The 26484-nt window shown below is 36.1% G+C and overlaps 1 protein-coding gene across 4 annotated transcripts in view; it reads left to right on the top strand.

Moving 5' to 3' along the window:
- The window catches only part of TOPBP1 (DNA topoisomerase II binding protein 1), a 77420-nt gene that overhangs the window by 30856 nt on the left and 20080 nt on the right, over window positions 1-26484 (top strand). For all 4 annotated transcript variants that reach the window (XM_027091761.1, XM_027091759.1, XM_027091762.1 and 1 more), the window contains exons 11-20: window positions 6816-7159; window positions 7810-7982; window positions 11988-12199; window positions 13665-13951; window positions 20552-20725; window positions 20818-20927; window positions 23515-23638; window positions 24231-24377; window positions 24495-24597; window positions 26188-26380. In XM_027091761.1, coding sequence (XP_026947562.1) covers window positions 6816-7159; window positions 7810-7982; window positions 11988-12199; window positions 13665-13951; window positions 20552-20725; window positions 20818-20927; window positions 23515-23638; window positions 24231-24377; window positions 24495-24597; window positions 26188-26380 — 1867 coding nt within the window. The remainder of the gene's footprint in view (window positions 1-6815; window positions 7160-7809; window positions 7983-11987; window positions 12200-13664; window positions 13952-20551; window positions 20726-20817; window positions 20928-23514; window positions 23639-24230; window positions 24378-24494; window positions 24598-26187; window positions 26381-26484) is intronic.

The following is a 26484-nucleotide window of genomic DNA, read 5'->3' as shown; positions in this document are numbered from 1 at the left end:
CTTGGCAAACTGTTTTTGTAAAAGGCCAGACAGTAAATATTTTGGGCTTTACCAGCCACATTCTGCCTCTGTCACACATTCTATTTTGTTTTGTTTTGTTTTTGCAACCATTTAAAAATGTAAAAATGATAATACACAGGCCATGGGCCCACTTTGGCCCCTAGGCTGTAGTTTGCCTATCTCTGCTGTAAGGCATTACCCTTCAACACAGCACCACTAGAGTTTTCAAGAACATACTAAGTTTTTACCTCTTAAACTTTTAGCATTGATTTCATAATATTTATTGCATATTAGGGTATGCATTTTCTTTTTCTTTTTATACAGCAAGTCAGTAGAGCAACTGCTCCTAATCTCTTTATTTTTTTAATTTAATTTGATTTATTTTATCATACAGCAGGCTCTTATTAGTTATCCATTTTATACATATTGGTGTATACATGTCAATCCCAATCTCCCAATTCATCACACCACCCCACCTCCACCCCCTCCCCACCACTTTCCCCCCTTGGTGTCCATACGTTTGTTCACTGTATCTGTGTCTCATTTTCTGCCCTGCAAACCGGTTCATCAGTACCATTTTTCTAGATTCCACATATATGTGTTAATATACGATATTTGTCTTTCTGTTTCTGACTTACTTCACTCCATATGACAGTCTCTAGATCCATCCACATCTCTACAAATGACCCAGTTTCGTTCCTTCTTATGGCTGAGTAATATTCCATTGTATATATGTACCACATCTTCTTTATCCATTCATCTGTTGATGGGCATTTAGGTTGTTTCCATGTCCTGGCTATTGTAAATAGTGCTGCAATGAACACTGGGGTGCATGCGTCTTTTTGAATTATGGTTTCTCTGGGTGTATGCCCAGTAGTGGGACTGCTGGGTCATATGGTATTGCTATTCTTAGTTTTTTAAGGACCCTCCATACTGTTCTCCATAGTGACTGCATAAATTTACATTCCCTCCAATAGTGCAAGAGGGTTCCCTTTTCTCCACACCCTCTCCAGCATTTGTTGTTTGTAGATTTTCTGATGATGCCCATTCTAACTGGTGTGAGGTGTGATACCTCACTAGTTTTGATTTGCATTTCTCTAATAATTAGTGATGTTGAGCAGCTTTTCATGTGCTTCTTGACCATCTATATGTCCTCTTTGGAGAAATGTCTATTTAGGTCTTCTGCCCATTTTTAGATTGGGTTGTTTTTTTTTTAATATTGAGCTGCATGAGCTGTTTATATATTTTGTAGATTAATCCTTTGTCCATTGATTCGTTTGCAAATATTTTCTCCCATTCTGAGGGTTGTCTTTTCATCTTGTTTGTAGTTTCCTTTGCGGTGCAAAAACTTAAGTTTCATTAGGTCCCATTTGTTTATTTTTGTTTTTATTTCCATTACTCTAGGAGGTGGATCAAAAAAGGCCTTGCTGTGATTTATGTCAAAGAATGTTCTTCCTATGTTTTCCTCCAAGAATTTTATAGTGTCTGGTCTTACATTTAGGTCTCGAATCCATTTTGAGTTTATTTTTGTGTATGGTGTTAGGGAGTGTTCTAATTTCATTCTTTTACATGTAGCTGTCCAGTTCTCCGAGCACCACTTACTGAAGAGACTGTCTCCATTGTATATCCTTGCCTCCTTTGTCATAGATTAGTTGACCGTAGGTGTGTGGGTTTACATCTGTGCTTTCTATCCCGTTCCATTGATCTATGTTTCTGTTTTTGTGCCACTACCATATTGTCTTAATTACCGTAGCTTTGTAGTGTAATCTGAAGTCAGGGAGCCTGATTCATCCAGCTCCGTTTTTTTCCCTCAAGACTGCTTTGGCTATTCAGGGTCTTTTGTGTCTCCATACAAATTTTAAGATTTATTTGTTCTAGTTCTATAAAAAATGCCATTGGTAATTTGATAGGGGTTGCATTGAATCTGTAGATTGCTTTGGGTAGTATAGTCATTTTCACAATATTGATTCTTCCAATCCAAGAACGTGGTATATGTCTCCATCTGTTTGTTTCATCTTTAATTTCTTTCATCAGTGTCTTATACTTTTCTGCATACAGGTCTTTTGTCTCCCTAGGTAGACTTATTCCTAGGTGTTTTATTCTTTTTGTTGCAGTGGTAAATGGGAGTGTTTCCTTATTTTCTCTTTCACATTTTTCATCATTAGTGTATAGGAATGCAAGAGACTTATGTGCATTAATTTTGTAACGTGCAACATTACCAAATTCATTGATTAGCTCTAGTAGTTTTCTGGTGGCATCTTTAGGATTCTCTATGTATAGTATCATGTCATCTGCAAACAGTGACAGTTTTACTTCTTTTCCAATTTGTGTTTCTTTTATTTCTTTTTCTTCACTGACTGCCGTGGCTAGGACTTCCAAAACTATGTTGAATAATAGTGGTGAGAGTGGATATCCTTGTCTTGTTCCTGATCTTAGAGGAAATGCTTTCAGTTTTTCACCATTGAGAATGATGTTTGCTGTGGGTTTGTCGTATATGGCCTTTATTATGCTGAGGTACATTTCCTCTATGCCCACTTTCTAGAGAGTTTTTATCATAAATGGGTGTTGAATTTTGTCAAAAGCTTTTTCTGCATCTATTGAGATGATCATATGGTTTTTCTTCTTCAGTTTGTTAATGTGGTGTATCAAATTGATTGATTTACATATATTGAAGAATCCTTGCATCCCTGGGATAAATCCCAGTTGATCATGGTGTATGATCCTTTTAATGTGTTGTTGGATTGTTTGCTAGTATTTTGTTGAGGACTTTTGCATCTATATTCATCAGTAATATTGGTCTGTAACTTTCGTTTTTTGTAGTATCTTTGTCTGTTTTGGTATCAGGATGATGGTGGCTTCATAGAATGAGTTTGGAAGTGTTCCTTCCTCTGCAATTTTTTGGAAGAGTTTGAGAAGGATGGGTGTTAGCTCTTCTCTAAATGTTTGATAGAATTCACCTGTGAAGCCATCTGGTCCTGGACTTTTGTTTGTTGGAAGATTTTTGTTGTTGGAAGATTTTTAATCACAGTTTCAATTTCATTACTTGTGATTGGTCTGTTCATATTTTCGGTTTCTTCCTGATTCAGTCTTGGAAGGTCATACCTTTCTAAGAATATGTCAGTTTCTTCCAGGTTGTCCATTTTATTGGCATAGAGTTGCTTGTAGTAGTCTCTTAGGGTGCTTTGTATTTCTGCAGTGTCTGTTGTAACGTCTCCTTTTTCATTTCTAATTTTATTGATTTGAGTCCTCTCCCACTTTTCTTGATGAGTCTGGCTAATGGTTTATCAATTATGTTTATCTTCTCAAAGAAGCAGATTTTAGTTTTATTGATCTTTGCTATTGTTTTCTTTGTTTCTGTTTCATTTATTTCTGCTCTGATCTTTATGATTTCTTTCCTTCTGCTAACTTTGGGTTTTGTTTGTTCTTCTTTCTCTAGTTGTTTTAGGTGTAAGGTTAGATTGTTTATTTGAGATGTTTGGTTCTTTTTGAGGTACAATTCTATTGCTCTAAAGTTCCCTCTTAGAACTGCTTTTGCTGCATCCCATAGGATTTGGATTGTCATGTTTTTATTGTCATTTGTCTCTAGGTATTTTTTAATGTCCTCTTTGATTTCTTCAGTGATCTTTTGGTCATTTAGTAACGTATTGTTTAGCCGCCATCTGTTTGTGGTTTTTACGGTTTTTTTCTCTGTAATTGATTTCTAATCTCATAGTGTTGTGGTTGGAAAAGTGCTTGATACTATTTCAGTTTTCTTAACTTTACTGAGGCTTGGTTTGTGACCCAAGATGTGATCTATCATGGAGAATCTTCTGTGCGCACTTGAGAAGAAACTGTAATCTGCTGGTTTTGGATGGAGTGTCCTATAAATATATCTGGTGTATTGTGTCATTTAAAGCTTGTTTTTCCTTATTAATTTTCTGTTTGGATGATCAGTCCATTGGTGTAAGTGAGGTGTTAAAGTCCCCCACTGTTATTATTTTTATTAATTAATTAATTTATTTTTGGCACATTGGGTCTTCATTGCTGTGCGTGGGCTTTCTCTAGTTGCGGGGAGCGGGCTACTCTTCATTGCGGTGCACAGGCTTCTCATTGCAGTGGCTTCTTTTGTTGCAGAGCATGGGCTCTAGGTGCACAGGCTTCGGTACTTGTGGCACATGGGCTCGGTACTTGTGGCACATGGGCTCAGTATTTGTGGCTCACGGGCTCTAGATAGCAGGCTCAGTAGTTGTGACGCACTGGCTTACTTACTCCACGGCATGTGGGATCTTCCTGGACCAGAGCTCAAACCCATGTTCCCTGCATTGGCAGGCGGATTCTTAACCACTGCACCACTAGGGAAGTCCCCCCACTATTATTGTGTTACTGTCGATTTCCTCTTTTATAGCTGTTAGCAGTTGCCTTACGTATTGAGGTGCTCCTATGTTGGGTGCATATATATTTATAATTGTTATATCTTCTTTTTGGATTGATTCCTTGATCATTATGTAGTGTCCTTCCTTGTCTCTTGTAACATTTTTTGTTTTAAAGTCTATTTTATCAGATATGAGTATTGCTACTCCAGCTTTCTTTTGATTTCCATTTGCATGGAATATCATTTTCCATCCCTTCACTTCCAGTCTGTATGTGTCCCTAGGTCTGAAGTGGGTCTCCTGTAGACAGCATATATATGGGTCTTGTTTTTGTATCCATTCAGCGAGCCTGTGTCTTTTGCTTGGAGCATTTAATCCATTCACATTTAAGGGAATTATCTATATGTATGTTCCTGTTACCATTTTCTTAGTTGTTTTGGGTTTGTTTTTGTAGGTCCTTTTTTCTCTTGTGTTTCCCACTTAGAGAAGTTCCTTTAACATTTGTTGTAGAGCTGGTTTGGTGGAGCTGAATTCTCTTTGCTTTTGCTTGTCTGTAAAGCTTTTGATTTCTCCATGGAATCTGAATGAGATCCTTGCCGGGTAGAGTAATCTTGGTTTTAAGTTCTTCCCTTTCATCACTTTAAATATGTCATGCCACTCCCTTCTGGCTTTTAGAGTTTCTGCTGAGAAATCAACTTTTAGCCTTATTTGAGTTCCCTTGTATGTTGTCGTTTTTCCCTTGTTGCTTTCTATAATTTTTCTTTGTCTTTAATTTTTGCCAGTTTGCTTACTGTGTGTCTCGGCGTGTTTCTCCTTGGGTTTATCCTGTATGGGAGTCTCTGTGCTTCCTGGACTTGCGTGGCTATTTCCTTTCCCATGTTAGGGAAGTTTTTGACTTTAATCTCTTCAAATATTTTCTCGGGTCCTTTTTCTCTCTCTTCTCCTTCTGGGACCCCTATAATGCGAATGTTGCGTTTAATGTTGTCCCAGAGGTCTCTTAGTCTGTCTTCATTTCTTTTCATTCTTTTTTCTTTATTCTGTTCCACAGCACTGAATTCCACCATTCTGTCTTCCAGGTCACTTATCCATTCTTCTACCTCAGTTATTCTGCTGTTGATTCCTTCCAGTGTATTTTTCATTTCAGTTATTGTATTGTTCATCTCTGTTTGTTTGTTCTTTAATTCTCCTAGGTCTTTGTTAAACATTTCTTGCATCTTTTCAATCTTTGCCTCCATCCTTTTTCCAAGGTCCTGGGTCATCTTCACTATCATTATTCTAAATTGTTTTTCTGGAAGGTTGCCTATCTCTACTTCATTTAGTTGTTTTTCTGGGGTTTTATCTTGTTCCTTCATCTGGTACATTGCCCTCTGCCTTTTTTGTGTGTTTGTTTGTTTGTTTGTTTTTGTTTTGCGGTATGTGGGCCTCTCACTGTTGTGGCCTCTCCCGTTGCGGAGCACAGGCTCCGGACGCACAGGCTCAGCGGCCATGGCTCATGGGCCCAGCTGCTCCACGGCATGTGGGATCTTCCCGGACCGGGGAACGGACCCGTGTCCCCTGCATCGGCAGGCGGACTCTCAACCACTGCGCCACCAGGGAAGCCCCCTCTGCCTTTTTGTCTTGTCTGTCTTTCTGTGAATGTGGTTTTAGTTCCACAGGCTGCAGGACTGTAGTTCTTCTTGCTTCTGCTGTCTGCCCTCTCCTAATCCCTTTATTTTTAAACCAGGACTTTTCCAGTGTCTAACACCCTGCTAGTGTTGGAAGGTCTCCTGCAGAGGCAGGGGGTAGCTGTGTCTCACCGTGAGGACTAGGACACTGGCAGCAGCTGCATTTTCATTATTGACATTTATATTTTAAAATATCTATGTTTTTTTTCTTCTACTACCCATTTATAAGCCAACTTTATCCTGAAATGAAATTGTTGAGACTGTTGGGTCCTTGATCAGTTGTTTTCTTAAGAATCGGTATAGAAGCTAAATAGCTCCAATTTCATTATAAAACTTTATAGAAATTTTTGAAAGGGAAATAACCATAATTCTCTTATTATTGCATTTATTCAGTTATTTCCATGTGATGGGCTTGACCACTTAGGCCTGTTGCTTCCATTTTTTCCTTAATGATATTTTTTTAATTCTGTTGTGAATTATCTGAACCAGTTTCAGAACTCAAACAGGCCCATGGAGTTATTGGAGCTTCATAATTTTCAACTAATTAGAGTTTTCTAGTACACTAGTAATACTTAGAATAGTAACATGATTGCTGTTGTCCTAGGATAGTAATACTGATAACACTCCTGGGAACCCAGAGGATGGGATGGTTCATATTCTTTCTTCATTGTATACTTATAAAGCCTTAGTTTTATATGTGTGGTCACAGTTCTCAGGTTCCATGTTACCTTAATATCCTTACTAGGAAATAAACTTTATAAAATAAAATACCTGTTAGAAAACATTTCTTTTTCTGTTCCAGTTGAAGTTGCGCAGTCTGAAGTTGGACCCTTTAATGATTCTGCTCATGTGGAGCCCCTTATTGATTCTACTCATATTTCTCTGCAAGAAGAAAACCAGTCTTCCGTCAGTCATTGCCTCCCTGATGCTTCTACAATTACTGAAGAAGGTTTATTTAGCCAAAAGAGTTTTCTTATTTTAGGTTTTAGTAATGAAAATGAATTTAATATTGCAACTATCATAAGAGAAAATGCTGGAAAAATTGTGTCACTTCAGAGCAGAGTTGTTGCTGATTATGCTGTGGTTCCTCTGCTGGGGTGTGAAGTACAGGCAACTGTGGGAGAAGTTGTTACAAATACGTGGCTGGTAAGAAAACACTGTAGCAGTTGAAATATAGTATTGAAGGATGTCTGAAACTAGGAGTACACATTTATTTCTTAGGCAGTTCAGTTTCAGTAAATTGGTATTTGGGTTTGAGCACTGTCTGGATTTTGCTTTTAACAATGGAAAGTGTAAATAATAAACTATGCAAGCTTCTTGGTCCTAATCCTGGTAGAATAGAGGGGCCACACCAGCAGTGTTCCTTCTTAGGAAGTTACTCCAGGTCATCTCATATTATTTCAATTTTCCTAGTTTTCTTACTACCAAAACATGACATACACTTTTGTATTATTCCATCTTGTTGGCTTATCACTAATAATTTCATCATTGATTTATTTTTCAACTTTCAAAGAGAAAAGGTGATAATACATTGGAAGAAATTAAATTTTAAGCAAAATTCAATAAATTCGATGACAAATCTGACTGATTTTAACATCCTATATAACGGATTGGTGTGTATGTATTTCTTTAATGTTATAATTTTAAATGTGTTGAGAATGAGCATATATACACATTTATATGAAAGTAAAATTGGTTTTCATCTAAACTAAAATTACTGTTACTGTAACTGAACCAGTGTTAACCACTAGTCGCTTATTTCAGGTTGATGTTATTGTTTCTCTTGTTTTTGAAAGGTAACTTGTATAGACTATCAGACTTTAACTGATCCAAAGTCAAATCCTCTCTTCACACCAGTCCCAGTAATGGCAGGAATGACTCCTTTAGAGGATTGTGTTCTTTCATTCAGCCAGTGTGCAGGAGCTGAAAAAGATTCGTTGACATTCTTAGCAAATCGCCTTGGAGCAAGGTATGTAGTATTTTTAGTGTACCTGCTGTCTTGGTGTACTTTTTATTTGTTTTGACTTATAGAAGAGCATTCAAATTAGGATTTCACTGGGTGTCTTTATAATATTTATGAGGAGTGTGTTGCATATCTATGTGATGGCTCAAAGTGGGAGAGGGAGAATGCTGTTAGACGGATGCCTGGCAAATGTTAAGGCTCCAGGTGTTAATGCTTACCTACCAGGAAAGGGAATATTTAAAGCTGATACGTGGGTCATTATTGAGTGTTGCTTATCTAAGCATTATTTATTCCCTTCCATATGCCATCTGGATGATTTATTCTTTTTCAGTGTACATTAATTGTTTTTCTGCAGTGCAAATGTTAAGCAGAAATAATGAATACTTTGGGAGAAAGAAAATGAATTTTAAAGTTCCAAAATCCAGATTAGCCCAACCTGTAAGTGAACTTTAATGGTGGCTGTTTAAAAAGGAAGTAGAAAACTCATTATATAAATAAATATAAATGAACTAAACTTTACATTAAAGGAAAAGTTCTTTTAGATTATATCATTAAGCAGCGCTTAAAATGCTTTTAAACAAGAGACACATCTAAACCTAAATGATTCAGAACATTTGGGGAAAAAAAAAGATGGGCAAAGATATATCAAAAGAAAAGAGAGTGTTGCAGTTTTAACGTCAGACAAGTTTGGATTCAAATCAAAAGGCATTAAACAGGAAAAAGAAGAGCACTGTAAATAAAGAGTGCTGTTTACACTGAAGGTAAAAAATATGTATATACCAAATAGAGCATGACTACCATTCATAGAACAAAAACAGCAGGAAATTCAATGAGGAATCAGCAGAAACATTAATTGTAAGAGACTTTAATTCCCACCTTTTACCTCATGACAGGTCAAATGGAAAACAAGAAAGGATACAGATTTAAACAGCATAGTTAGCTATCCACTCTAAAACAGTGACCATACCATTTCAAGCACCTGTGGAACACTCATAAACGTTGCCTGTATAGAAATTGGCCACAAAGAAAACCTCAGTAAGTTCCCTGAAGTAGAAAGAGTGGAGACCATATTCTGTAATCACAGTACAAAAAAAAAAAAAAACCCAAAATTAGAAATGAGTAGGAGAAATAGAAGATGAAAAGACTTTATCAACTCAGCATTTTAGAACTTTTTAGTAACTCTTGGTTCAAAGAGGAATTCAAAACCACTTTTAAGCCTAGAAATCATTATCAACCTGATAGTAACAAGCAACACCAGTGCCCACATTGTGACCTTAAAATACCACTTCCCACTAAAAGAAACTAAAGCTTAAAGAAATGATCAGTTCTAGGTCTGGGGCAGAAAAGATACCAGTGAGTCTGGAACATTTTGTCAGAACAGAGAGCAAGTATTGATATATTATTGAAGACTAGTAGGAAGGGTTGTGTCAAAAGGACTTCCACTGGCTAAAGACAGGAAAAGTTGTCACTAGAGATAATAATAGCAGTGGATCCAGACACATCAAATAATGTTTAAATCATAACTTCATAATAGCACCAAACAAACTAAGCTAATTGGTCATGTTTGAAGGATGCTAGGAAACCAACTCATTATTTTGAAAGCTGGTAAATAAAGAGAAAGGATCAAAGTATTTATCCTGCCTTTCCTATACAGTCTGTATCAGAGTACCATAATAATGGATAAGACAATTTCCCTTTATAGAAGTATTCCAACAAATAAGTGAAAAAGGAATGATAAGATTGTGACTCCTAATAAATGAAAGATTCTAGGCATTGAAAACCAACAGTTAATCACATACTAAAGAGAAAACCAGACATATGCTTCCTTGTGAAGAATACATCACCACCTTGAAGTAGTCTTAGCAAAATAATGAAACGTCAATCTAATAAAACCTAGATTCAACTACTGAATTATAGGAAATACAGGAGAATAACATGTTCTACTACAGCACAGCAATACAATCAGCAAAATCCAGACTCTGAAGTAACTCTACATTATAGTGTCTTCAACAAGGGGGCAAGGAAAGAAGAGGGAACCTGCAAGCTAAAAGACATAAAAAATTAAATGTAGTGTTTAAAGATGCACTATGTGATAAAACAAAAGAAAAGTAAGGAAGTGATGATCATAAATATCCAAATAGTGGCTACTGTTAGCAAGGGAGGGAAGGGGGTTAGTAACTGAGAAGAGGCACGTTGGAGAGGTTCTGGAGTGACTGGTAAGATTCTGTCTTCTGACGTGGGTGGTTGATATAAGGGTTTTCATCTTATGATAATTCATTAAATTGTATATTTCCTTTTTTGCTGTGTTGTGTACTTGGATTATACCAAACAGTAAGCTTTTGGAAAAAACTGAAATTGTAACAAATAACAATAACAAAATATGGCAACAGACTAAAGTGGTGCTCACAGAAAAATTCAGCAAAGTGGTTATGTAGAATATTAATATACAGAAGTCACTGACCTTCATATGTACAACCAGTTAGAAGAGCTAATGAAAACAAAGGTCTCTTACTAAATCTGGAATAAGAGATAAAACACCTAGCAACATGATGTGGAATCTAAAAGAACAAAACAAAGGAACAAACAAAATAAAACCAAAATAGACTCATAGAGAACAAATTAGATATAGAGAACAAATTAGTAGTCACCAGAGGGGAAGGTGAAGAGGGATTAACAGGTACAGAATTCCAGTTATAAAGTTAAAACGTCATGGGGATGTAATATTCAGCATAAGGAAAAAAGTAATACTGTACTAGCTTTGTATGTTGACAGATGGCTTCTATACTTTTGGTGTTGATCATTTGTAATGCATTTAAATGTCGAGTCACTACGTAGTACACCTGAAACTAATACAATATTGTATGTCAACTATACTTCGATTTTTAAAAAAATTTTAAAGGGAAACTTGGAAGAGCTACAGAAACTTGTAAAATGCTATTGAGGGAAATAAATAAGACTTAAACAGTATGAAAGATGTATCTGTTCTTGGACAGGAAGACTAAACGTTATAAAGAAATTTTTTAGAGAGGGCAATAAGCAAACTAATTCTTAAATTCAAAGAAAATATTAGCAAGCAGGAAAGTCATAAAAATTCTGAAATAGAATAGTTATTTAAATATATTTTGTAAACCTCTCTAGATAAAATAGTGTGTCTGTAAGTAGCAGAAAGTTCAGTGAACAGGCAGAAAGTCTAGAAATAGACCTAAACACAAACAGGAATTTGGTATATGATAAAAGTGATATTTCAACTTATTGAGGAAGAGATGGTTTATTTAATAAATATGATTCAGTAAAGTTGGAGCAACATCTCATCCCAAAATAAGTACCAAATTAATTGATCAGTGGGTTAAATGTGAAAAATGAATCCGTGAAAGTACTAGGAAAAATGTGGAATATTAAAAACATCTTAAAAGTGGGGATCTAGACTTAAAACCCAGAAGTCCTAAAAGAAAAGACAATTCTGTTTATATCTCATATTCTGTTTTTGCCCCCATATTTCCTTTAATATTCTGTGATCATGAGGAAGGCGTTTAATTTCTCTGCATCTTTTCTCAGGTCGTATTTTTACAATAATTTGTAAAATATTGGTATTTCACAAATATTGAGAGGATCGAATGAAATATGTGAAAATACTTGGAGAAGTTGTAGTGGGCTAAAAGATATAATGTGTTATTCATACTCTTCCTTTGCTCACGTAGTTGTTCCATGCTGCCTTCTTTTGGGAGGAAAGACAAGGTGGATGGGTGATGACTAATTAAATAGATGGTTTTTCTGGTTATTTCTTGTAAGTCTAGTTTAATTTGCTTATGTTTTTATAAAAAGTTTAATTTCATTCTAGAGTAAGCACTTGTAAGGGGATTAGCTTAATTTAAGAAATAGAGCCAACTTTTAATCTGTGAGTATTTTCATATATTCAGAACTCTAACAAAACCATTGTATTAGAAACTTCATTCTTACTTTGCTGGCTAATTGTGCATATGACATTTGCTTTTCTTTAAATGTAACTTTCAGTGTTCAAGAATTCTTCGTTCGCAAATCCAATGCAAAGAAAGGCATGTTTGCCAGTACACATCTTGTATTGAAAGAACCAGGTGGTTCTAAATATGAAGCTGCCAAGAAGTGGAATTTACCAGCGGTCACTATAGCTTGGCTGTTGGAGACTGCTAGATTGGGAAAGAGAGCAAATGAAAGCCATTTTCTGATCAAAAATTCACCTAAAGAAGGTTCATACTTCTGTTTTGTCCTTTTATGTATATATTTTTACAATTTGATGGTTTCTGGGATATGAATGTGCTAAAACTTATTTTAGGACAGGTCATTAAAATTTCTCCCTTTCATGTGAGCCACTCTTGGGCACTCATTATTGGGGGTGTGGGGCCAAATAAATATGCGTTCATAGCACAAATGTTTAATTTGTATCTGTGCTATCAAGTGTAGGCACTATCTGAAAGCTACAGGGTACAGAACAATATAGGAGCATTCTAGGGTCTCAGTGTTTGAAGTCTAATGAGCTTAGATCCCATTTACTGTTCCTTCAGCGGCTCATACTGACACATCTTGTGAGTAAAGTGCTCTCTATTCCTCATCTTTGGGCTTTTGCATGTTATCTCTTGCCTGCTTCATGCTAGCCTGTTTCTCCTTATCTTTCAGTTCTCGACTTGGATATCACTTTCCCTGGAAAGCCTTCCTTGACTCACCAAGTATGGCCTTTGTCTTGCCATAACACCCTGGCCTTTTGTAGCTCTCATCCCAGTGTTACCGTTGTAGTTTACTTTCATGTTTCCCCGCTCAACCATAAGCTCTGAAAAGGCAAGGAGTACATGTGTCTTGTGCATTATATATTTTCATTGTCTAGATTGGGCCTGGCACGGAGCAGCCGTCTAATAAGTGTATTTGTTAAATGTTGAAAAAAAGGTAGGAGGCAGGGTGGGAGGACACAGTAGCCTCTCTTGTAAGATGATGGCATCCCTGGGCAAACCAGGGAAGCTTCTCAAAGCTATTACTTACTACTTTTTTTTTTTTTTTTTGCGGTACGCGGGCCTCTCACTATTGTGGCCTCTCCCATTGTGGAGCACAGGCTCCGGATGCGCAGGCTCAGCGGCCGTGGCTCACGGGCCCAGCCGCTCCGCGGCATGTGGGATCTTCCCGGACCAAGGCACGAACCCGTGTCCCCCGCATCGGCAGGCGGGCTCTCAACCACTGCGCCACCAGGGAAGCCCATACTTACTACTTTATTTAGACAACCTGGAAATTTTACAGTGCAGGCAAAGTAATATTAAAACTTCATTAAGCACTTTCCAAAAACCTGACCGTAGTTGTTAACTCTGAGTGCATGTAATTGGGATTTTCTTTTTTACTCTGCCATTGACTAAGATGACATTATTTATATAATTTTGGGCAAATTATGAGGTTTATTGAGAATATTTCAAGTTACAACAAGATGAAACAGGAAATCTAATTTCATTAATTATTTCTTTCAGTTGATGTACTTGTCTAACTCAACACATTTTAGTATATTGTCTGGTTTGTTTCTTTGAAAGTAGGTATATAACTTTGTGGTTTGAAGTATACTTGAGAATTCACATGAAAACTCACAATAAGATGTAAAAGCATCACTTCTTGTGTGCCTCTTTAGACACAAAAGACATTAGTGGCTCACATTTGTTTCTTTTCATTTTAAATCTCTAGAACAAAGTCTGGAAACTGAGACAACAAACGGGGTGAATCTAAATCCAGATACTCCAGAGCATCCTGTCACAGACCTGGAAACTCACAGAAAAACAGCCGTTACACCTTTAGATATGAACCGCTTTCAGAGTAAAGCTTTCCATGCAGTGATCTCACAGCACTCCGGACAGGCTTCAGTCTCCCCTGCAGCAGGACAACCACTTCAGAAGGAGCCCTCATTATGCCTGGATACACCATCAAAGTTTCTGTCCAAGGACAAACTCTTCAAGCCTTCCTTTGATGTGAAGGTAAGGCTTATAGAAAGTGGTGCTGGAGATAACAGTTTCATAGCTTATAAAGTAAAGCACCAAGTTCTCCATCACCTCTGAAGTTTGTAGTAGTAACTTCCAGAAGTGTTGGCAAATAGATGCATAGTATTGAATCCCTACATATATCCAGGTTTGAGGTAACAGCTAGAGATATATACGGTGTGAAATCAGGACATCTGGATTCAAGTCCTATATCTGCCATGAACGGTATGACTCACAGATCATTTAATGTATCTGAGCATTAGTTCCTTTTGTACAAAGAGCATAGTATCACTTACTCTGAAAACTTACAGGTTTATCATAAGGATTAAGTGTAATTGTGTGATGAAATAGTTTCATAAACTGTAAAATAACATAAACACATTGCTACTTACGTTTTGATTCTAGGTGTACACCCGGTGCTCTTTCTGAAAATGTCTGTTATCACTTTACTTTTCAATCATTTCCCTTAAAAAGATGAGTTAAGTGTGCATCTTTCTTTGATCTTCTGAGCACTGGAGTATAGCTCCCCTTCTGAAAAATTCATTCACAAATCAAGGGCTAATTCAAGCTTCTCAAATGGTTTCCTTTCATTCCCCAAAGATAATTTCTTCACTATTCCTTTAGTAGTTTTTGGCCTTTCAAATGGCTATTCAAACCATGTTTTTTTTTTATCCATGACTTTGCAAAATTATTGTACGGTTTATCTATTGAGGTTTTACTCATAGAGTTTAATAATTTTTACTAGTATGTTTTGGAGCAGACTTAAAGTTTACAGATTGTTCATCTTTAGAAAATAAATATAAATTGATACCCGGGACAGTTCTCTCCAAGCTAAATCTTTGATCAAATTTCTTCTGAAGTAACATTTTGTGCTGTGATTAACACTGTTCCTTGTGCCTTAAGAAGTAGAGGAAAACCACTGGTTTGGGAACTGCAAGATCTAGAGTCAGGCCTCTGCTTTTCCTCTTGCAGCCTTTTAAGGCGAGTCAACCTCTTTGGGTTTCATTATCCCCGTCTGTAAAATCATGGAGCATATCTAGATGATTTCCAAGGTCTCAAAGCTCATAGAATCTTTGAATAGTAAATGAAATAATATTAGGAGACAAGAAGATAGTAGAAATATTTCTAGTCATTGAGACCATTCTTCTACCTTGCAGTGAAAAGCTGATGGTTCTGAAATAGAAATAGTCTCAGTGAAGGTACAAAACACATTTAAGGGTTTCATTGTTTAGTCATAGTGTATTTAGCAGTGTCTCTCTCTCTCTGTCTTTTGTGATATATAAAATAGTTCTTCATCTTATAATCAGTGGTTCTTCAAATTGATGTAATATGGTATTTTGAATTTTTTCTCTGAAAACAGAAGGGCCCATGATTCCATATGGGTCACAAAATTGAACATACATTAGCCCTCACAATAAAAAGCGCCCCTTATTTAACTTAATTTTTAATTGACACACATCCAGAAAAGTACAACAAATGTGCTGATAAATGAAACATTAGTGTTAACAGTTGGGAAGACACAATACATATTCAGAAAGAGATCATTGCCAATTCTATAGAATCTTCCTCAAGTCCCCCCTTCCCATCACTTCTTCCTCCTTCCTCCCCAAAGGTAATACTCCTGACTTCTACCACTAGCTTTGTTATGCTTGTTTTTCACTTTTAAATAGGTGGAATCATAACATGTATTATGAGTCTGTCTATTTTTGTTCAACCTTCATTTAGAAGATTTGTCCATGTTGCTATCTCTATAATTCATTGATTTTATTACTGTGTAATAATCCAGTATATGGATATATCACAATTTACATATTCAGTCTACTGTTGATGGGCATTTAGGTGGTTACTAGTTTTTTGCTCTTACAAATAGGACTACTATGAACATTCTTGTGCATGTCTCTTGGAATATGTATACATGCTTTGCTTTTTGGTATATACCTAGAAGTGAAATCGCTGGGTCATCTTTCACCTTCAGTAGAGACTGACAGGCTGTCCAAATGGTTGTACCAGTTTATACTTCCACCAATAGTGTATTGAGCACCCAGTTTCCCCATCCTTGCCAAAGAAGTATTATAAGTTTTTTTTTTTTTAATATTATACTTGGAAATAATTCCTAACTTACAAGAAGTTGCAAAATAAAAATAGTATAAGGAATACGCATATAACCTTTGACTCAGATATGTAGAGTTTTCATTAATTTCCAGATGGAAGGATTTTGTTTGTTTCATTTTTAATTTCTAGTTTTATTGCACTGTGATCAGACTTTTGTTTGTAATATTTCTACTTCACAGAACTTACTGATCTTTTCTTTGTACCCTGATATATGAGCAGTTTTTGAGAACATTCTTTGATTTTTGAGAACATTCTTTGATAAGATATATTCTTTATCAGGGTTTTCTCTCTATAGATAAAAGTCTGACATATTGATTATATTGTTTAGATCTTTTATATCCTTTACTATTTTTTGTTCATTTAACTCTTCTTATACTAAGTGGTATTTTCAAGTTTCCTAATATTGGTGTGTTTTTAATTTCTCCCTGCATCTGATGTGGTTTTTGTTTTGAATAGATAATTGCAGTATTACTTAGTGCATAGATATTCATAACTGTTATGTAAGTAGGAATGTGTCCTTTGTCTCATTTAATGCTTTTGGCTTGAAGTGTACTTTGGTATCAGGATTTCAATCGCTTCTCTCTTACTGTTTTCATTTCCCTTATAAATCTGTGCATTCCTTCATTTTTAGCCTTTTTGGATTGCTGTGTTTTAAGTAGGTCTCCTGTATACAGCATAGAGTTGGGTTTGCTTTTTGAGCCATTTTGAAAATGTTTCAGTTAGGCAGGTTAAGCACATTCACATTTAATATGACTTATATTGTATTTGGTCTCATTTCTGTCATATATTATATTGTAATTGCTTTGTGATTATGTTTTATATATTTTTATTATATGTTTCTTCACTTATTGTGTCCTCTTTGTGTTTTTTTTTTTCCTTTTGGTATTTAGGAAAGTGTTTGTTTTAGCCTCATGGTTTCTTATAGTGTTCTTAATCCCCCTTCTTAACCTTTTATATGACAGTTTTAAATTATGTCTAGATCCCCTGCTTACTGCTTCTATTGCAGTCAATGATCTTATCCTGTTTCCACCTTTTCTCTCTTCCACTATTTTTAGTTACATTTGTCTACTTTGTCAGAAAATAAAATGTTTATATATTCTTCAACCCATGGCCCTCACCCTTGTTTTAATCTTAACTCTGCATTTAAATATATGAAATGCTCACTGTCTGTCCTTTGTGAAGCTTCCCTGTCCTCTTTTGGTAGGAATGAAGTTCTGCACCTTTAAAACTTTTACTAAGGCCTTGATTCTTCAACAAATTGTTCAGATGTACTATTCTTGGTTTGCTTTTTTTTTTTTTCCTTGAGTTTCCTGAAAATGCTGGTCCACTGCTACCTTGCTTTTTTTTTTTTTTTTTTTTTTTTTTTGCGGTATGCAGACCTCTCACTGTTGTGGCCTCTCCCGTTGTGGAGCACAGGCTCCGGACGCACAGGCTCAGCAGCCATGGCTCACGGGCCCAGCCGCTCCGCAGCATGTGGGATCTTCCCAGACCGGGGCACGAACCCATGTCCCCTGCGTCGGCAGGCGGACTCTCAACCACTGCGCCACCAGGGAAGCCCTACCTTGCTTTTATGTATGTTGTTTTTGAAAATTGTAATGCCAATCTAATTATGTTGTCTTTGTAAATTATTTCCTTTTGCCTGAAAGCCATGTGGATTTTTCTTTTATTTTTAAAGTCTAATAGTTTTACAAGGATATGTGTAGATATTGATCATTCTCAATCAATTTTCCCTAATACATGGTGAGTTTTTAAATGTTTAGAATTTGGCTTCTCTGAATTTTGGTCTGAGATTAGAAAAATGGAGCTGCCAGTCAACTGAGTTGAATAGAATGCTTTGGGATTGGAGCCTAAAGATCAAGAGCTCGTGTTTTGGACACATAAAGTTTGAGGTGCCTGTTAGACATCCAAGTACTTTGTCAGATAGGCAGTTACACATAAAGCCTGGAGTTTGAGGAATGGTGAGTGGTCTGGGCTAGAGAAAGAAATTTGGAGATCCGAGTTTGTAGGTAATATTTAAAGCCATATAAGAAGAGATGCCAAGAGAGCAGAAGAAGAAAAGAGAAAAGGTCTAAGGAACACCCATAGGGGCTCACATTTGGAGAATGAAACAGCAAAGGAGACTGAGAGGAGCCACCAGTGAGGGAAGAGAAAGCCTAGAGATTGTCTTAGAGACCAAGTAAGAAAGTATTGAGGAAGGAGTAGTTCACTATGTCAGATGCTGCTGAAAGATCAACAAAGGTGAGAATAGAAAGTTGACCACGGGATTTGGCATTGTGGACGCTGGTGATCTTAACAATAAGGGTTATTGTGACATTGTGGAGGTGGAAGCAAGTGGGTTCCTACAGGAATGTGGGAAGAGTTCGGGACATTGACTATAAACTATGCGTTTGAGGAGTCTTACTGTAAAGGGGAATCAGGAAATGGGGTGCTAGCTGTAGGGCAAAGTATGATCAAAAGAAGGTTGTTTTGTTTTTATAATGGAAGAAATAACTATGCCAATGTGATGGATCAGTAGAGATCCAGTTGATGGTGCAGATGAGAGGGGAGAATTAGTGAGAGGAGTTGGGATCTAATGTTTAAGGGGGGGAAAGTACCCGAAGGAAAGCAGTGCTCATGGCATAGGTTCAGAAGGCAGGTAGACACGGTGTGGGAGCTCTGATTTCTTTTGTATATGAAGAATTCTTTTAAATGCTGCAGAGAAATTTAAAACAAAAAAAAAACTTTTGCAAATAGAAAGCCTTACCATGTTCTCAAAAAAAAGATTAAACATCCTAAAGATCTAAAAAGATAATATAGATCCTATTAAAAATGTAAGCAGAAATAGTATAAAAATTCTGAAAAGAATAATTAAGGGAAGGCACTAGCCCTACTAATTATTAAAACATCTTATAGAGCTTCAGTAATTGAAGCAGTGTGTTATTGTTACATGAATAATCAAATCAATGCAGAAGATTACACCCCATAGATAGAAGAATGCATTATATGACTAAGGGGACATTCAAATCAGACAACTGGGTAGCCATCTGAGAAAACAGTTAGGATAAAACCTCAAACCTTACATCAGAATGAATTTCAGAGGATCCGATACTTAAGTACAAGAAAGGAAGGCATAAAAATACTAGAACAGGCCATGAGAGAGTGAGTTTGTTTTTAAATAATTCCATTGTGAGGAAGGCCTTTCTAACTATAACATAATACCAAAAGAAATAAAAGATTCATATGAATTTGACAGCATTAAAAAATTCTCTACATTCAACTATGCAGATTTTATAAATATGCAATAAAAGTATTTGTTTTAAAAAAAATTCTCCATGGCAAAAATTTGACAAATGACAAATTGGGAACAAATATGTGTATATCATAGTGGGTATATATGTGCATAAAAATATATACAGATATATTTAGGCAAGTGGATATTTTAAAAAGACTAATAACCTAATGGGAAAATAAGCGAAGGATAGGAAGAGATATCTGTCACAAAAAATTGAATAGAAATATTATACATGCATGAAGGTGTTTAATCTCATTCAGTATAAGAGGATGGAAAACTATACATGCATGAAGATGTTTAATCTCATTCACTATAAGAGGATGGAAAATTAAAGCATGCAGATATATTTTTTAACCTATCAGATTGGCAAAAAAGAAAAATCTGATTACCCACTGTGCTGTCAAGCATGTTGGGAAACACTAATGATTTGCTCATGAGAATGTCAGTGTTGGTGCGCACATTTTGCTTAAATGGTTCCCTTTACTCTTGTGTGTACAAAATGTGTGTGTACAAGGTTATTCACTACATTGTTATACTGGCAAAAGATTGTTAATCTAAATATTCATCAGTTGAGCACTGGTTAAATACTTACTGCTGTATACATGGAATACTATGTAGATGGGAAAGAGAATGAGCACAAGCCCTGGACAGCAGTGGCCTCTGCTCACGAGGGAATTGTGGGTGGCTTGGGAACAGGAATACATTTTGTACCTTTGAAGATTTTTCACAATTCTCAGCTCAATCTAACTTTTTAACCTTCTTTATAGTTCATGTCTTATTTATATCCATCCTTGCTTACTTGTTTCCGTCTGTGTGTTTTGTTTGTTTACTTGTTCATTTATTTTGTTTTTTGGTATCATTAATTTTAACCAACTTCAACTCTAAGATCAGACAGATGTGGTAAGTGCTGCTGAAAATGTAAACTTGTCAGTCTCTTTGAACTAATTTGCTGGACAGTATGAAATTTCTTTTCTTCATAATAGATACTAGTTCAGTCTTTTTATTGTTGTTTAGAGGAAAACTGGAGGAGGTTAAAACTATAATCCAATTAATATTGAGGATTATTCCCTTTCTCTCTTTACCTCTTTTTTCTCCCTTTTTCCTTTTTCTGTTTACCTCTCTCTCTTCCCTTCTCTCCCCTCTTCTTCCTTTCTCTCTCCTTTTCTTCTCCTTTTCCTCTCTTCCTTTCTCCCTCTCCCCCTCCATACATACAGGATGCACTTGCAGCCTTGGAAACTCCAGGAGGTCCCAGCCAGCAGAAAAGGAAACTGAGTACACCACTCTCAGAAGTCATTGTCAGAAACTTGAAACTTGCTTTGGCAAATAGCTCTCGAAATACTGTCGCTCTTTCTGCCAGCCCTCAACTGAAAGATGCCCAGTCAGAAAAGGTAGAATTAAATCTCTCATTATAAGGAAGTTTTAGATAAAAAACACTTAAAACAATAATCGTTGATCTGTTTCTTTTATTTTCCATGGGCAGGAAGAAGCTCCAAAGCCACTTCACAAGGTAGTGGTATGTGTTAGTAAAAAACTCAGTAAGAAGCAGAGTGAACTAAATGGGATTGCAGCCTCTCTAGGTGCAGACTACAGGTAGTTGGTTCATCTTTCTGTTTGGTGGTACGGCCTAAATTTATAGGGAAACCTAAAACTGTTGTGAGCATCTACAAAAAACATTATTTTGACTTTTAGTTTGTCATATTATCTACAAAATCTCTCCAATTGATTTTTAATTTAGCACATCCTTTTAAAATATTCTCTCCCATATCAATTCACTCTTACAAGTATGTTTTTAGGGCATGTTTAACAAATATATGAGAACTTATTTTGTGCCACTCACTATTCTAAAAACTTGGGATCCATGAATGAGTATAATCTAGAAAAAAATCCTTGTCTTCAAGGAGTTTATAGTCTAGTAATACATTTAGGTCTGACATTAAGCATGTTTCTTAGTGATTTTCAAATTAGAACCTTTCTGTAAGTGGTACTAAGTACTGCAGCACTCCTGAATTAAAAGTGTCTTTTTGAGCATGTTTGAATTTCTATCATTTTTACTACTCTGGAGGCATAGTTTATCAGATCCACTCTCAACCTGACAGCCAAACTAGAGACAGGTCTCTAGCATAAATGGCATCAGTATCAGGGAATGAGAGACCCTTGTGTATTCCGGCCAATCCTGAATTGATTGTATTCCTCCATTGTCTGTGGAGCTTGCTTTCTTGATCACCTGTTTTCAGCCATTCATAGATAGCACAATGATTGGTTTTACAAGTAACAAACAGTTTGAGGAACATGATTAGCTTTATCTTTCCCTTTGGTAAGTCATTTCAGTTATCTTTCTTTTTGATAAAGAAATTAGATCAGGAGAATGTAAAAATAAAATGGGTCTGTGATAGTTATAAGCACCTTAGTGTTTAATTCATCTATTGTCGAAGGGTAAAGGTTTCTTACTTATTATAACTATTATTTGTATTGTCTATTTTATAGACATATTATTCTATAATAATTATTATGTAATTGTCTAATGTTATATAATTACTATTATATTTATATTACTAGTTGCTGAGGGCTTAGTATGAGGCAAGTATTATCTCATTTCATTCTCACAGTAGCCCTATGAGAGTATTCATATTTGTCAAAATTGAATGCTTCCTTCAGTATTCCATTTGGATGTGGACTTGATGTAAGATTTAAAAGGAACATATATGACTTGTGTTTCTATAAGATTTAAAATGCCAGTCCTGGGAATTCCCTGGTGGTCTAGTGGTTAAGACTGCACTTCCACTACTGGGGGTACAGGTTCCATCCCTGGTCGGGGAACTAGGATCCTGCATGCTATGCAGTGCAGCCAAAAAAAAAGGAAAGAAAGAAAGAAAAAATTTGCCGACTCCTGATCTATCTCCATCTACTGTCTATAACCATTGATGGTCTGTTCTTGAAGGACTAAAAGGCACAGTTTTTGTATTATCACAGTGGAGTCAGATAGTAGTAAACCAAGATGATTCAGGCAAAAGATATTCCTTTTTTTTTTTGAATTATCTTGATAATTTATTTACATTTTACTGTTTTACCTCACAGCAGAAATAGAAACAATTATTAGAAAGACTGGCAATTCAATTAGCAGGGGGGTTTTCACTATTATTTCTAAGGACACATGGACAGTGAGAAATAGAATGTTTATAATATAATTTAGGAGGGAATATTCCTTCTTAATTTGTTTAACTTGGCTATTTAAAAAGTTCAGAAATAGGAGTTCCCTGGTGGTCTAGTGGTTAGGATTCTGGGCGTTCACTGCTGTGGCCAGGATTCAGTCCCTGGTCGGAGAACTGAGATCCCGCAAGCCGAGCGACGTGGCAAAAAAAAAAACAAAAAAACACGTTCAGAGATATTTCTTAATTAGGAAATGGGAAGTATGTTAGGTATCCATAAAGAGAAACCTCCCTTTATTTTGGTGATTACATTTAGAATTACACTTTTTATTTCCTCCTTGGTTTTTACTTGATCTTTTGAAGGATGACATATTTTACTTTTTTAGATTATTTTCCTAAAATAATCAAGAAAATATTAAATGGAAAGAAATCAGGAGCATAATGTAATAGCTAAGAGTGTGAGTTTTGAAGTCAAAACTGGCTCTACCTCTTATTCACTGAATATCCTTGAACAGGTTACTTTAACCATGCCCTTCAGTTTTCTTATCTGTTAAATGAGTAAAATAATACATTGTTTTAGGATTGTTGTGAGGAATGGATGAAATAATGCTATGTAAAGTACAGTGTGTTATGGGGCACAGAGCAAATGTACAGTGAATAGTGACTGCCAACAACTGGAAGACAGATTGGATGCTTTGCCATTTCATTAACTTGAAAATACTTTTATTGTTATATCACCTTTATAAAATGATATTATAAAAGAAAATTGAAAATTTAGAAAAGTATACAAAGGAAAGTAATATTTTCAAGAATATCCTTCTAAATATGTCTCTGCATTTATATACCTAGAGATATATGTATAAAATTTGACAATGAAAGTGGAGCCTGTCATTTAATGTTTTTTGCTTACTCTGGTTCTTGAAAGTTTTGAGAAGGTCAGAGTATTCTGCTTATAGACAGTAATGATCATCTTAAACAAATGTAGTTATTTCTCTCAGGTATTCATTTTTGTGTGTGTTTGCTTGTTTCAGGTGGAGTTTTGATGAGACAGTGACTCATTTCATTTATCAAGGGAGACCAAATGACACTAATCGGGAGTATAAATCTGTAAAAGAGAGAGGAATACACATTGTTTCAGAGCACTGGCTTTTAGAAGTAAGCCATACTTTTTTCCCTCCCCTCCCTGTTAAATGAAAATGCATGTAAACAGTATTTCAAGGCACAAACCCATTTCTTTGTATGTAAACAAGTTTGATAACCTTAGTTAATTACACATTTCATATCTTTGGCATCAAAAAATTAAGATCTTTAATCCTTAAATGCTTAACGAGTCTTTAATGGGTACTCTTTCAGAGTCTCTGATTCTTTTTGCTAATTAAAAATGGTATGAAAGAAAATTTTATAATAATTTGAGGAGAATTAATTTAGCATGCCAATACAGCTTCTTTTCTTTCCTCTTCTTCCCTTTCCTTTTCTTTCTGGGTATTGCCTGGAATGTGATAGATACCTTGGCAAAAGCATAGAAATAGAATTAGATTTTATACTTTAGTGGACATGACATTTAAAAAGTGAGGACAGTTTGTCATTTGATGGGATTTTTAAGTGTCAACTACTTTTCAAAACTTTAATTTTGTGGACTCTTGCCATCTTAAAACATAATGTATTGGCTGTCTTTATTCTACTTAACATCACTTATTTGCTAAGATTTTTTTTCAGTCCTGTTTTAAAGCACACCATTGTATTGCAGTGTGCCCAAGAGTATAAACATCTTCCTGAATCTCTTTATCCACATACTTATAATCCCAAAATGAGCTTGGATATCAGTGCAGTGCAAGATGGCAGACTTTGTAATAACCGACTACTCTCAGCTGATTTGACAACGAAGGATGATGAGGTAGATGACATCGATGATACATTTACCCCCTCTTTAAGCTGAATGTACAATCATATACTGCTATGAAACCTTATACTGGGCTTGGTTTGAGAAATGGTAATTTTTCTCCTTCAATAGCCAGATCATTTGCCTGTAGAAGAAAATGATATAGACAGTATGACTACCAGTAATAAAGAACCAGCAACATCAAATGGAAATGGCAGGAATGACTCTAAAGGAGGTAAAATATTTCAAATTACAAACAAAAAAAAATTTATAAATATGTATCTTTAATATGGAATGCTTCCTTTGCTTCAGATGAATAAATAAAAGTTTTTTTCTATGTTGCTGAATACAAGTAAAGCATATATTTGAGGACTGAATTGAGGTTCCATGCCAATCATTAAGTAATAGTTAACAAAGCTTTAAGTGATTTTAGTGTGAAACCTGTGAAATGTGTGGAACTAGGTATTTTACAGAGTTAGTGTGACACAGCCCTATTCTATTAAAGGTAGGTGGAGTTGGTAATTTTTTAAACATTTGTCCTTTGGTTCAGTTCCTTTCAGTGACTTTCAAAAAGTTTTATTATGTGCACAATATATTTTAACATAAATTCACATGGTTTTAAAGGTGCAGAAGGAGGTGTGAAAAGTTTCTCCCACCCTTCTGATGTTATTTTCTTATGGAGCCTTCTAGAGCTGTTTCATGCGTACAATCAAACATGTTTTCTGGGACTTCCCTGGTGGTGCAGTGGTTAAGAATCCACCTGCTAATGCAGGGGACATGGGTTCGAGCCCTGGTCCGGGAAGATCCCACATGCCGCAGAGCAGCTAAGCCTGTGTGCCACAGCTACTGAAGCCTGCACACCTAGAGCCCGTGCTCCACAACAAGAGAAGGCACCGCAATGAGAAGCCCGTGCACCGCAACAAAGAGTAGCCCCCGCTCGCCACAACTAGAGAAAGCCCGTGCGCGGCAACGAAGGCCCAACACACCCAAAAATAAATAAATAAGTTTTCTCCTTCCCCACTTTTAAAAAAATGCGTAAATACTGACTATTGTATATTCTGTTTTATACTTTGATCCTGATCTTTTTATTTAGCAGTTCTACCTGTGGAGTGTCTTTATTAGTACATAGGATCTTTTTCAGTCATTTTCCCTTTTTTTGGCAACTGTATAGTATTCACAGTATGAATGGCCCACTTTATTTAGCCAGTTCTTTGTTGATGGGAATGTAGTTTATTTCTAATTTCTTGCTGTTATAAAGAGTACAGCATTGAATAACCTTATATCTATAGGTGTCCTCTTTTTAATGGATTAATATTTTCTATTTTTCTCACCCTACCATAGCTTTCCCTGTCTATGATTTACCTGTTTAGTTAGTCCCACTCTGTTCATTCCAAAAATCTTTATTTAGTACCTACTTCAATGTTTAGTCTACAAGGAAACCAAAGATAAGTATGTTGTGGTCTGTGTTTTTGAGGACCATAGGGGAAAATCATAAATGACTGTAATGTACCTTGGTGTAGTACAGAACATGAGAGGGTCAGAAGCAGGCAGGGAGCTCTACAAAAGGATGACGACTCTGGGTCTTAGCACAGTGTCTGCAAAGGGCTTCCTGATTATTTCCTCTACAGTCCTCGTAGTAAGGGTTGCCTTTATGTTCTGCAGGATTCATAGTCTTAGTACATTACTATAGCCTATAGTAAGTATCTGATAAATGTCAAGTTAATAAATTTATGTTCAACCAAATCTAGACAAAATAGTTAATGTGAATAGGGTGTGATAGAAAGGAGAAACTTCCCTTGATTGGTGTATTTGTGTTTGTTTCAAGCTCTGACACAGACCTTGGAGATGAGAGAGAACTTTCAAAAGCAGCTGCAGGAGATAATGTCTGCAACTTCACTAGTGAAACCCCAAGGGCAGAGGACTTCCCTTTCAAGAAGTGGTTGTAACAGTGCCTCTTCAACCCCTGACAGCGCTCGCTCTGCCCGCAGCGGACGAAGTAGAGTCCTAGAGGCACTGAGGTCCGTACCTGTCGCTGGTGGCAGAATAGCTTTTCCTTCCTCCCTTCCTTCCTAACTTTTCCTTCTTCCTTCTCTTGTTCCAGGCAGTTCTAGAATTCTTACTT

This window comes from Aethalodelphis obliquidens, unplaced genomic scaffold, assembly GCF_003676395.1.
Source record: "Aethalodelphis obliquidens isolate GAN/ISIS:26980383/991018 unplaced genomic scaffold, ASM367639v1 scaffold72, whole genome shotgun sequence".
Taxonomy (NCBI): domain Eukaryota; kingdom Metazoa; phylum Chordata; class Mammalia; order Artiodactyla; family Delphinidae; genus Aethalodelphis; species Aethalodelphis obliquidens.
The sequence above is the reverse complement of the archived record's forward strand: the minus strand, read 5'-3'. Positions and strand labels throughout refer to the sequence as shown.